We start from the raw sequence: 13,512 nt of genomic DNA on the forward strand, positions 1-13,512 counted from the left end.
ATTTACAGTAAAAAACCGTTAGTTGACATTCCCAGAATTCCCTGCGTGACACTTCCCTTTTGATGTATTTTCATTGAAATAACTATGTTTCTTCTTAGTTTTTTCTAATCAATTATGTACATTAGGGTTTTATGTTACAACTAATGTTATTAAATTAAAGGGGCTATATGCGTTTTTCTGAAATTTAAACTCGCAACTGACACCTGTGGCCAAAAAATAGAACTGCTCTTATTTTCTGCTCGCTCTCGCAGCGGTGGTGACGTCACATCCGCAGACAGCGCGGGAAAAACCTACCCGCCAGAAAATAGGAAAAATAGGATACAGGCTTATAGGTGCACCCACTGTGAGCGGACAAGGTGTCAGTATGCTCATCAGGAGATGTTTGAGTCATAAATGGTAAAATAAAAAGGCTATTGTTACGTTTATTTTGGGGAAAAAGTTGCATGTAGCCCCTTTAATGTTTATTGATTCAAATGATCATTTTGTTAGTGAAGACTCCAAGACCTGAAATGGGCGTGTCAGATAAAGGAGACATGCAAAATGTGCAGTGTTGGGAATGTGGAAAAGCTGCTTGTGATGAGCTTTGATTAATCACGTGATTCTCATCACCATTGTTATTGGTGGTTGTTAGTATATATCAAAGCTACATAACAGATATTAGTATTTCAAAAGGTTGGCAATTTAACATTATTTCAGCTAATGAAATAAAAAAATTTACCGTAAATTTTTGTACACATAATTATTACAATATAAATCTTTATGGTGCTGTCCCGTAAAACCTAAAACGTTACTGCCGTATTTTTTTACGGTAAAGTTCTGGCAACTACAGCTGCCGTTTTTTTACCGTAAATTTTACGGGGATTTCTTTTTTTTTACAGTGTGTGGTTAAAAGACAAGTTTGCCAATTTTTTTTTAAAGCTTTGTATTTTTACAATGTTTGCAGTAGCCTATATATGTACGCTAAATTAAGAATGTCTTCGTTCTCCATGTTAGCTGCACCCAGATCTCCTGGTTTAAAGGGGTAATGAACTGCATTGTTTTATTGTTTAAAGGAACACTCCACTTTTTTTGAAAATAGGCTAATTTTACAAGTCCCCTAGAGTTAAATAGTTGAGTTTTACCGTTTTTGAATCCATTCAGCCGATCTTTGTATCTGGCGGTAGCACTTTTAGCATAGCTTAGCATACATCATTGATTCTAATCAGTCCATTAGCATCTCATTCAAAAAATTACCAAAAGACAATATTTTTCCTATTTAAAACTTGACTCTTCTACAGTTAATTCGTGTGCTAATACCAACTGAAAATGAAAAGTTGCGATTTTCTACACCTATATGGCTAGGAACTACGTTCTCATTCCTGCATAATAGTCGCGGATCTTCGCGGCCGTACCATGGCTGCAGCGGCGCAATGATTCGTTGGTTTTCTGTGAAACATGGTGGTAGTACACCTTCAACTTACTATCACAGCCCTTTACAACACACAGAACCATGGCTAATCACACAGGTAAATCCACAACACAATTTGTCGGCTGCAAGCCTGAAACTTTCTCTGCAACTACACAAACTTAGTGCTGGTCACATTGAAAGTTACCTAGCTGGGGGCTACTTTCAGGCGTTGTGTTCCATCATTGCGCTGCTGCAGCCATGGTACTGCCGTGAAGATCCGCGACTATTACGCAGGAATGAGAAAGTAGTTCCTAGCCATATAGGTGTAGAAAATCGCAACTTTTCATTTTCGGTTGGTCTTAGCACACGATGTAACTGTAGAAGAGTCAAGTTTTAAATAGGAAAAATATTGAAAGTGTCTTTGGTCATTTTTTGAATGAGATGCTAATGTACTGATCAGAATCAATGATGTATGCTAAGCTATGCTAAAAGTGCTACCGCCAGATACAAAGATCGGCTGAATGGATTCAAAAACGGTAAAACTCAACTATTTAACTCTAGGGGACTTGTAAAAGGAGCCTATTTTCAAAAAAAAAAGTGGAGTGTTCCTTAAATAATGTTTCCTGTGGTGCACTTATAATGTTATTGTGATTTTTACATCAAAAATAGTCATAATTTAGAAATAAAAGGCATTTTTCCTATCCTGATTTAGTCCTCTGATTTGAACGCTCTCTTTTAAGGGGCGTGTCTGCTGTGAGACTTCAGTGTAAACGCCCATGCACTGCTGTGATTGGCTGACATCTTTGCATATGAAATGTGGAACTCTCTCGAAAACTTTTAGCACGTTTTACTATTAGCTCTCAAGGTTAACTAATAGTGAAAAGTGGTAATTATAGCATTATATTTAGATCTACGGCGTTATATTCAGATTGTGGCATGAAATGTTGCAGTGATGAGCACTATAGCCTAACATATTGAGTGCATGCAGTGATCTCGTCATTGCAACTCATTTCTGCACACTAACGAATGCTTTCATCATAACTAACAGTGCAAACACAATGTAAATAAGATGTTTTTTGTTGCTGTTTGATTGACAGCTCCAGCGATTGAAGGGAGCGTTTTTTGATTGCTTTCTATATATAATTTAAATCACAGTTTAAATAACAGATTATTTTCATCCTACTAAGAGAGACAATGTTAAGTTTAGTCACTGGTTTGATTTTTCTGACACATAGACAAAGAACATTTGACAATACGTGAATCATTACATATCAGAAATCATTGGTCACAGATCAGGCATTAGAATGAAGACATTTACTATATGTTGTTGTTGTGGCAAAACTATCGAGTCCATATCGTAAAAGTCTGTTTGCAAAGCCTGCACCGAAATTGCGACTGATTTACCAAAGAATCCACAGTGAAATGTTTTGCATACAAATAAATAATTTTCAACTGAGACATTCACATTGTTTAAAATAAATGACCAAATTCCTAGAATTAGGTTCTTTTGGAAGGTAATGCTATTTTTAGTCCAATGATTCTGTATCGCTCCTCTCTCCTCGTCATCTCACTAACACGCCAGTGGGACGGGGCCAAAGTTGCAATGATGATGTAGGCGTTGATTTTCTTCTGCAGAGGTGGTCTTTCACTTTAGGCACATTCTACAATGAGTCGTCCGCTGGGCTTGGGAACAATAAAAGCTGTTTTTGGACTATAAAGGAAGTTTTCAGTTCTGAAACTTACAGGACATTCTGATATTATGATGACCTCTTATATGTCAAAAGCTCAAGAAAAATTTGAGTTCTCAGTTCATGAACCCTTTAAGGCCAATTCACACTGCACTGACAGACAAAGACCAACGCAGACAGTCACCAGATTGCAGCACGTCACTTCTCAGACATTCTAAATCCGATTCAGCATGTTCAGTCGGTGAAAACAAACTCTGACAGAAGGCAACAGACTCCAACAGGTGTGAACCACTGATCTGACAAAACCCAACGAAGTGTTTGTTGCCGTCTGTTGGTGTGATGTGAATTGGCCTATTTATTTGTCAGTCTGTTTGAGCCCAGTGCATCATGGGGGTTTTCCATACCATTTTGGCTAAAGGGAACATCATAGCCGCTATTCTCCTTCTTCTCTATGTGGAGGGGTCATCTTTCTACTGAATTTTTTTTTTCAAGTTTTATTAAAAACCCATCTTGCCAGCGGTGAATCACCCCTTGGGTTGGTGAACAAAAAGGTTGGTTCAAACCATGCAAGGGCCGATTCATGACCGCTGACAGTGCCACTGAAAAGCCCCTTAAACCCAGGTTGCTTCAGGGGATATTGTCCATGATATAAGTGTACTCTAAGTCACTTTGGTTAAAACGTCAGAAAAAAAATGCTCATCATTTTAGACTTTTCAGAACACCACGCAGAGCTCTGAGATAACAAAAGCCTGAAAAAAGCTGAACATTCAAAACCTATCAGTTGAGCGTCGACAGCTACAGAGACAATGCTTGAACAAAATATAAAATGCATCTTGTACTGTATGTGAATGGTGAGCACTCATCCTCATGGAGTTAAGTGGCATGGAAAATGAATCTGTAATGAAGCAGAGAATTGCACAAAATAGGACAGCATGTTCCTATGCTAATGTGAAAAAGCCACCACCATCATCATCATCATCATCATCATCATCATCATCATCATCATCATCTTTATCCTCATTGTTAAACAGCTGGGGCAAGTCATCCCCAGAGCCTTATGTTAGAATCTGAATGCATCATTTTTTATGAATTCTTTAGTTATGGGTAAAGTTATAACTGGGTTTATGAATTAAAGCAATAGCAGGGGTTTTCAGCACACTAGAAAAGCTGTAACTGAGGCAACTTTCAAACGGTGTACCTTATTTACCCCTAAATTAGTTTATTAGTATATTAAAGGCACGTTTTACTACCTAAATGTTTGTAACAAAAATCCACTGAAGGTGAGTCGAATTAAGAACCCATGTGCAGTCTTTATTAACAAAACAAAATAAACGCTGAAATGAACAAAATCGAGTATTGTTTCCTTTAACCACTGATGGTGAGTTCTGTTAACAGAAACAACACTCACCATTAGCAGGCAAAGGAAAAATACTCAACAAGAAACAGTGGAAACATGAGGGCTTAAATATACAAGGACTAATGACTAAACAAGACACACCTGAACAATCAAACAATGAACCAATGACAATTTAACACATGGGAAATACATGACAAAGGGGAACACATGGGGCACGTTCAAGCTCAAACCGGTGCACAACGTTTTGCTACGGTTTCCGGGTTGAACTAACCCCGTTGCACACCGTTTCCAGGAAACATGGGGTGCGTCTCAATCATCTCCCTAGTTCAGTAGTCAGGGCACTGATCAGGGAGTCAGCCCATTGACTTATGTCCTGATCCCTGCCCTGACTACTGAACTAGGGAGCTGATTGAGACGCACCCCATGTTTCCTGGAAACGGTGTGCAACCGGGTTTGTTTGAGATACGTTTTCTCTTGTTTGGTGGGTGTGTCAAATATGTCAGCCCAATCAGCAGAAAAATGTATATAAACCGTGCGGTGTTAAAGAGACAGCTCGCACAATGGGCCCAAGTAAAGTTGAGAGTAAGAGTTTTACAGCAAAATATAGCATAGGCTATCAACATGATGTTGAAAAATAAGAATAAGAATTAGAAAGAATAAGAAAAATTTAGCTTCATTGTAAGGTAAGTTTATTTATATACTACATTTCATACACAGTGGTAATTAAGTGCTTTACATAAAACTGAGAAAGAAAATACAAGGTATTAAAAAGTAAGAAATAAAATGATTTAAATTAGAATTGATTACCAGGAGATAAAAAAGTTAATTAAATGGGATGGGGATGTCCTCTTTTATTCTGGACGGCAAGGGCCAGTATTAAACACGTATAATTATATCGATTTCATCAGGCTCTGAAAATTCTTCAAAAAGAACTCAAAAAATGGCCTTCTCAGCTGCATGCCATAGATAAAGGGCCACTTCAGCGCTGGGAAGAGGAATGTGTATTTAAACTGTGTCATTTATGTAGTAGAAATTTTTGAATTTGGTGCCTTCTAGACTGAGAAAAGACAGAAAATGTATTTGTGTCTCATGTGGATGAAAGACAACAACTCCCAGAATGCACTTGCTTCGCTGCCCTACAAGGCCACTCCCTACACCGCCCCCGGCGTCGTTTTGATCTTCATAATAATACAATAATTTTGTTCAGTTAGAGAATAAACACTACAATTAAAAACTGAACGTGTCTATACAATAAATGCCCGAGGTCGAGCCGCGAGTGCATTCACATTCTGTGTGTGAGATCTCTTCCCTGTGGGCGGGTTGAAAACATTTGGAACAGCTCCTCCTACTGGCTGTAGTTTTTAGCCTCTGGCCAAAAAATCCTCCGATGACGCAAAAGGACGATATTTGCGTCATCGGAGGAATTTTTCCAGAAATTAAATGCATAATTCTCTCATCTCAGGGGGACATGAGGGGGGAAAGTACCATAATTCAAATATACTATGGGGTTTCTACTGATACAAAGCTTAATGCTAAATCACTGAAGTTACCCTTTAACAGGGTGTTCAACGCAGCACCTTTTCCGTTTAAAAAACGTTTCGCAACGTTTTGTCGGGGCTGAACGCAGCTCACGTGTGTATTTAAGAGACAGCTTGCACAATGGGTCCAAAAAGTTGTTTACAGATGTGTCTGCTGCAGCTCAGTACACACAACAATTTAAGATATTAGAAAACATGTTTGTCTTGTTATTCTGAAATACGTGGCAAATGTTGGAAAGTAAAAAGGGAACCACAGTTTCCGCAAATCCCTTCACTCGATTGGAATGTTCTCTTTTATTTTGGAGGGCAAGGGCAGTGGCTGTAACATCGAGCATATTTGGCAGTATTAAACACGTATTTATACCGATTTCATCAGGCTCGGATAATTCTTCAAAAAGAACACAAAGAATGGCCTTCTCAGCTCCCATAGATGCAACTCTTGTGTCATCGGAATAGGGTGTTCAACGCACTATTTCTGTTTAAGAAATGTTTTGCAACATTTTGTCGGGGCTGAATCATAGACTGTAAAAAAATATGGACGTAGTGTCCGTGACGTCACCAATAGGATTCTAAAGAGCAGTTTTGAAGCTTAAAGTGCGGTCGAGCTGGCCGTTGCCATCTTGGCAGCGCGTCACCACGTGTCACTACCGGATAACAGAAAATGGGCAAAGAGGCGGGACGTGGGCGGAGCTGAGGTGACGTGTTGACTAACATGCTGCGTCCCAATTCGCATACTATCCGTCCTAAATACTAAATAGAATTAGTATGTTCCAAATCGTATAGTATGTTGAAAAGAGTATTCCAAAGATACCTGGATGGTCTACTATTTCTGGTCAGAATTCGAAGTACAGATCGACGCACACTCTCGGCTGATATTGCCCACAACCCGTTGCGAGTTGGACGAGGATTCGATTAGTACTACAAACACAGATAAAAAGTGTTAAAAAACTACATACATGACGGATGTGTGAGTCCAACGGTTAAATAGAGAGGTTTATGCCGCTTTCCAGGCAACCCGTAACCCGTGTTTTTCCAACCTTCTACTCGTGAAAGTGGACTGGAACGGCAGCCAAACCCGTGACTTCCCACCCGTGAACTCGTACTAGATCGATGTACTCCCAGTTACGAGATCTGACGTCACATAGCCCGCAAAGCAACAATGGCAGCCCCCTATGGATGCAGTGTTTATTAAACAAATATACAAATAAAATAAAAGGTATAACAGCTTTTCTTGCTGTCTGCGCTGTTTTCTCCTCCGTTTCCCTCAAATAAGCAAGGAGTAAGCACCTTTGGCGATATAAATGATTGTAAATGAGCATACACCCCATACGGTCCGCCATGCTTTGTTTACATCTAACTACCACACAATTTCTTGCGCTCAGGCAGTTTGGCGTGACTTAGCCTGGAACACTACAAAGTCGTGAGTCGTGGTTTGAAGTTGTAATTTACGGGCTCAAAAACCTGCCTGGAACGCAGCATTAGATTAAAGGGCTTGAGTGATCAATTATCAGCATTTAACCTGACAAAAGTATATTTATTCAATATTATCCTCATTATATTTCACCTGCAGCAGCATTGTGAACTTTTGTAATGATATGCTTGGCCATTTAACTTTTCAATGCATCATTATATTTAAATTGCAAACACAACGTGCTACTATATTTCTCTCTGATACGGTAGGAAATTAAACTGAATGTGGAGTATTTTACCAGGCTGTAAACATGTTTTTTTTCTGCTGTAAAGTTGGGCATTTTAACATGGGGCTCAATGAGATTCTGCTCCCTTTTGGAGCCTGTCCCTAGCAGCCAGTCAATGAGTTGCAGTTTAAGTCACTTAAACACAGCCATGGATAACATGAAGGCAAGGAAATCACATGACAAACCAGGAAACATGACTGTGACAAATACAAAATAAGGACATGAAACATGAACATGAAAGAAAACCAACATGACAATATTAGTACCTGTATCACAGGGACAGCTTTTGTGCCTTTTTTCTGTGAGTGACTCTTTTAGATGCCATGGATCCCCAAATCAATTCCTAAAATTGAAAAGCTATTATAAATTATTATTATCAATATGCGTTTGTTTTTTTGTTACATTGTTACTTTTTACTATCCTGTACTGTAGGTATTATTATTTATTATTTTATTTATTTAGAACGATCATTTATTCTTTTAAATCAGTGTTCTATTTATTTCATCCTAATTGTATTATTTATTTATGTATTCCTCTTTTCTTTTCTTTTTATACTGAGCTAAGTTTTAGATTTGAAGCTTATTTCATGTTTGCTAAAAAGGTCAATATTCACCATTGCCTTCTTTTTTAAAGCTCAAGGTCAAAGCACATGGGTCAAGTGCTGCTAGAGCGATGAAAGCTAAACAGCTGCTTTGACCCAGCATGCTCGCTGCTTCCCTCAAGCCTCATTGGTAGCCTGACAAGCAGAGCACTGATAATGAATGTCAGCTTAAATTAAAAGCCTTTGCAGTGATTTGCTACTGATGACCGACACTGACTGTCGCTGAAATGACCCTGTTTATGTTGAAATGCTACAATTCAGTTATGATCCTCCATAGGTGAGTCAGTAGATCTGAGAAAGTTTGTCTACTTACAAATCTCATTTGTATTATATGTCTATCATATTATCCGACTCTTGGTGATTATATGGGTTATTTCTCGCCATAAGCGGAGGGCTGAATTTTCTTGCCGATGATTTTTTCCGTGGTAGGTTGCCAAGTCTTTCCCCAACCATTACATGGCTTGTGACACACACACAATCACACCTACGGACATAATAATTAGCTTTTTTTTCCCAAGGAGAGAATGAGATCAAGACATATACACAGGCCTGACTCAATCCTGCGTCCTCAGAGGAGCACCGCATCATAATTACATTTCGTTTGATTGACGTTTAATTTAAATAACTAAATCTCTGAAGTATTTAAATGTGCACAAAGTAGTTTGTTCCTCATTAAAAAGTTTTACACATAAATGAATGAATAGAACATTTGAAAAATGAAAATATGTTAAGGTATGTTGCACGCAAGTTTGCAGTGCGATGTATGAGAGACACCAGTTACCCATCCAGATGAGTGTTTTGATGTCATCACTGCTGTGGTGAATATTAGGAAATGCCACATTTGACCAGTCAGAATACAAATACTGTATCACAAATATTAAATAATATTTTCCCTATCTACTGCTTTTTGCTTCACAACGGTAAATGTCCCTGTAAAACATTTTTTTACCAGAACAGTTTTTGTTCCTTGTTGAATATACCACAGAGACATTATCCTGAATTGCCCTTTTTGTGGATCACCTTAATCTGACAATTCGGAATCATGCAAAGTTAAGTTTCCTTAGTTTTGTTCCCTCTAGACATTTTTAATAATTAATTGGGAAGTCTGTTGAGCTCAAAGACTTGTTTGTGGCTGCATAATAAAACAGTGCTTACTCCATAGTGTTTTCACAATCATACAGCAGGGTAAATAAGGAAGAAATGTGTCATATAATCCTCTAAAGGCAGGAGACAAAAATACTTTTGGCAGGAGTAGATGTTTGACTTGATGGGCTTTCTTATAATAATGACAACACCGATGGATACAAACTGGCTATGCAAATGCACAATTGAAATTTCCTGACTGCAAAACGAATCAAACTTTTCACAAATTAAGAAATCTGGCAGAAATAGGCTGTTTGTGATAAGTAGGCCTATGACAATAACGTTGTATTTAATTAGTATAACTTATTTAACATAATTCATTTGTCAAGCTTTTCAGAATCTTTCTCCTTTGTAAGGAGAATGTTACAGTCATTTTTCTGAAGAATGATGCTGAGGAATATTTCTGAGACAGGCCTATAACAGGACACCATGTATATGGAAAACAGCACCAGATAAGTTAGAGTAGTTATAGTATTTTATCTGACTGTTAGTTATCTCTCTCCTGCACGGTGAAACAAATGGAAATCAGTGAGAGTTCCACAGACTGTGGCATCATCTGTTTTGTGAAATATTTTCTAACTTTGGCATGGTGAACTTTGTTCAGTAGTATCAAGAAAATGAATTCTCATGCAGCAAAGTTTTACCAGAGTCCTTGAGGGAAAGGGGTGAACACTTTGATGAACTATTCAAAGTATTCACTAGTAGACTATTCCTTATGCTGTTTTTTCTTTTAAAATGGAGTCCTATGCTGACTTTTAAAACATTTGACGCAAATCCAGATTTGTTTTTATTAGTTAAAAGCTTGCATTCGAAACCAAATTTTCTGAATTTAGTTTCATTAAAATTGTATGGTTTCCTCATTAATGGACACCAAGCATGAAGAGGTTAATGCTCTGCCTTTATTTTTATTTAATCTCTTGGGCCCAGCTCATTTTTGTTCTCTTTAGAGGACATTTGTATTTTATAGTGGTGTGTCTTAAAGAGGACATCCTGGGCTTTCAGAGATATTTAGCAGTTTGACCATGGCAGCGTCCTTTCCTGGGTTTTTAATATCTGACAATATCAGAAATATTACATTTTATAAAGAGGGACAGGAGGTAGGCTATACTGAATCATTTTCAAATAAACTGGAAAACTTTCAGTCAGGGATTAATTTACTTTTACAAAAAAATGCAGAAGTGTGCATACAAAAAAGAGCATCTTCTGTAAACATCTTTGTCATAAAATTTTATTTTTTTATAATCAGAATTACGGAGATGATGCTATGGAAGAAAAGTTATAACACTTAATAAATCGGTGAATGCTCTAACTGGGGGCAGTTGCTGTGGCCTAATGTTTAGAGAGTCGTTAACCGAGAACCGAAACGACTGAGGTTGTGACCAAGAGCAAGGCACGCGTGAATGCGTGTGTGATCACTACTCGCTGCTCCTAATGTGTTCACTAACTTGGATAACGTTAAATGCAGAGGACAAATAGTAGAGGGCTACCATACATGGCCGTCACTTTACTTCATGGTTAATATAAAATTGCCATTACGAAGAACCGATTCGCTTCACTAGTTGCTCGTCGTGGTTAAGCGTTCGTCGTTTGCAGAGATGCATATGGGGCAGATTGATACCAATCAAACATCTTTTAGCAGGCGAGACATGAAATCAATTCCCTTTTTATTAAGATTTTGTTTTATGCTCTCTTTAGACAACATTAAGGCACATTGAAATAGGCCTACTAGCAGTAAAGAACGTGCCCCCGAAAGTTCATTTGACTTAAGAATGATTAATGAATCGTTTTGAACGAATCGTTGAAAAGAATCTCGAATTGAATAACATTACTGAATCAGTAGTTGTTCAGTTGAATCAGTCTAAGTTACCCGGCTGCTGGAGCGAGCGAGCGAACAGTTGGTTGTCTCACAATATAGAAATCGATTATATTATCAGGTAGGCTACGTTTACACAAATTGTGCTATTTTATGCACGCGTCAGCCTGATTTGTTTAGGAAAATCATCGAATATAATTGCTTTATGTTATTGCGTTCGTCATTCTGTCGAATAATCAGGTAAATTTGACTTCGCGCGCTGTCTAGTGTAAGTATTAACGTTAGCCTTGACATTCAACATAAAAAATACCAAAAGAGTACCATATTCACGTAGGCTAGATAATGTACTTTGCTTGAATTTGCAAATCAAATTTTATACGTGAAATAATCTCAGCTATTGTTTTAGATTCTGTCAGGCTGGCACGTGCTCATGTCGACAGGGGTAACTTAAAGTTAACACGTTGTTTGCAAAAAAAGACATTAGCCTCGATTGCAACCATTGAACGTATTGGGTGTAACTTACAAATGTATGTTTCTCTTGTGCCACAATCTTGCACAGTGTTGGCACATGTTGTTTAGATTAACTCGTTCAAATGTGTTACAAATAAACGCATTGAGATTTAATGTTACTCAAATGATTTAATGCCTTAGAGGTCTGCAGTGCTTTGACAATGTTTAAAATAGACATGCCGAGAAACCTCATTGATTTCTGTGCTTTGTTTTTGTCAATTGCATTGAAGTGCAACCGAGCAAGAAATGGATCCAAAACGACCACCCTTTCCTGGTCCCCCAGGGGTGACCCGCATACCATGGCTGCAGCCGGCTGAAGATCAGGGACAACTGCCAGACCAGCCTCCATTGGGTCGAGCCAGAGGTCTTGTCCTGTCTAAAGACGAACCTCTCCCTGGACGAGGTAGAGCCCTAAGTGTACCTGAAATGCCTGTGCGATTTGGCAGAGGAGTATCTCAATCTGTAAGTGAGCCTCTGGTGGGCATGGCTAGAGGAGTGCAATTAAAGATGGAAGAGGGAGGTTTTGGGCGAGGCAGAGTTTTTTTGCTGCCCTCTCCTGAGCCCACTGTTGGGATAGGTAGAGGGGCTGTGCTGGGACCAGTGCCTACCCTGGACATTGAAAGATCAGATGTGCAGGAAAAGATGCCTGAGCTGCAAGCAGAGGCGGCTCCAGTGATTACTAAGGTAAGTGGTGAGCATAATTAGGGGGCTGCACAATTTAGGGGGGGGGGGGGTGTCTAATCGTTTTTTTTTTCCACTGATAAAAATTGCAATTATGGTTTAAAATGCAATTTAAAAAAATTCTATGTTTTCTGTGCTTTTTTTGTAGGGTTGCACAATTTGACCAATGCAAAATTTTGTGATTTATATATCACTATTTTAAAAATGCTAAATAGAAAATGCTAAATAAAAACAACAGAAATATTATTATTATTGTAACATTTATGTACACATTATTGTTTAGCCATATATATATATATATATATATATATATATATATATATATATATATATATATATATATATATATATATATACGGCTAAATTATTATTATTGTTACTAAATAAAAATATAAAAATGACAAAATAAAAACAAAATACTGTCGTAATATTTCACTGTAAAATAAAACATTTAATATTGTTTGTAGGGCTGCACAATTTGGCCAAAATTTTCTGAATTTATATATAATATATATATGTGTGTGTGTGTTTATATATGATCTGTTTACTTTGCTGGATATAGCAAATTATGACAAAATAAATGTGTTTAATGAGATAAATGGCATATGCTTAATTTCACATTAAGTTTTTGTCACATTAAAAATTGTAATCGATTGACTAAATGAAAGTTAGGGTTGTCAATTTATTACAATTTTTAATGTGACAAACTTAATGTGAAATTAAGCATACGTCATTCTCTTCATTCAACATTTGTGTTACCAAGTACAGGAAATTAGCGTTTCTTGTTATACATCTTCCTGATAAACACATTTGATTTGGTAATAGATTTATGCATTAAGTCTCAGGCTTGGCTTTCTTTTAGGTTGATGCTCCTGGGACAGGGTCATCACTGGTGTCCATGTTCAGGGGCCTGGGCATTGAGCCAGGAAAGACCTGGGGCAGAGGAGCAGCACCTATTGGTAAGTGAGAGAACAGAGAAACGTTTTATTTTTCTTTCATTGTGTCTTAATATTTTCCGAAAATTTTAAATGAGTAGTTCACCCCCAAAATTAAAGTCCTGTCATAATTAACCTAGTTTGACATAATTTCTTTCATGG

At 37.7% G+C, this 13,512-nt stretch overlaps 1 protein-coding gene across 1 annotated transcript in view; it reads left to right on the forward strand.

The window, feature by feature from the left end:
• Positions 1 to 11,980: 11,980 nt before the first annotated feature.
• Positions 11,981 to 13,512, forward strand: part of piwil2 (piwi-like RNA-mediated gene silencing 2) — a gene marked incomplete at both ends in the record, with an annotated part of 42,788 nt that continues 41,256 nt past the window's right edge. Inside the window, 2 exons of the mRNA XM_079813708.1 lie at positions 11,981 to 12,418; positions 13,278 to 13,378. Coding sequence (XP_079669834.1) covers positions 11,981 to 12,418; positions 13,278 to 13,378 — 539 coding nt within the window. The remainder of the gene's footprint in view (positions 12,419 to 13,277; positions 13,379 to 13,512) is intronic.

The sequence above is a fragment of the Gobio gobio genome (assembly GCF_949357685.1).
Source record: "Gobio gobio genome assembly, chromosome: 4".
NCBI classification, from domain to species: domain Eukaryota; kingdom Metazoa; phylum Chordata; class Actinopteri; order Cypriniformes; family Gobionidae; genus Gobio; species Gobio gobio.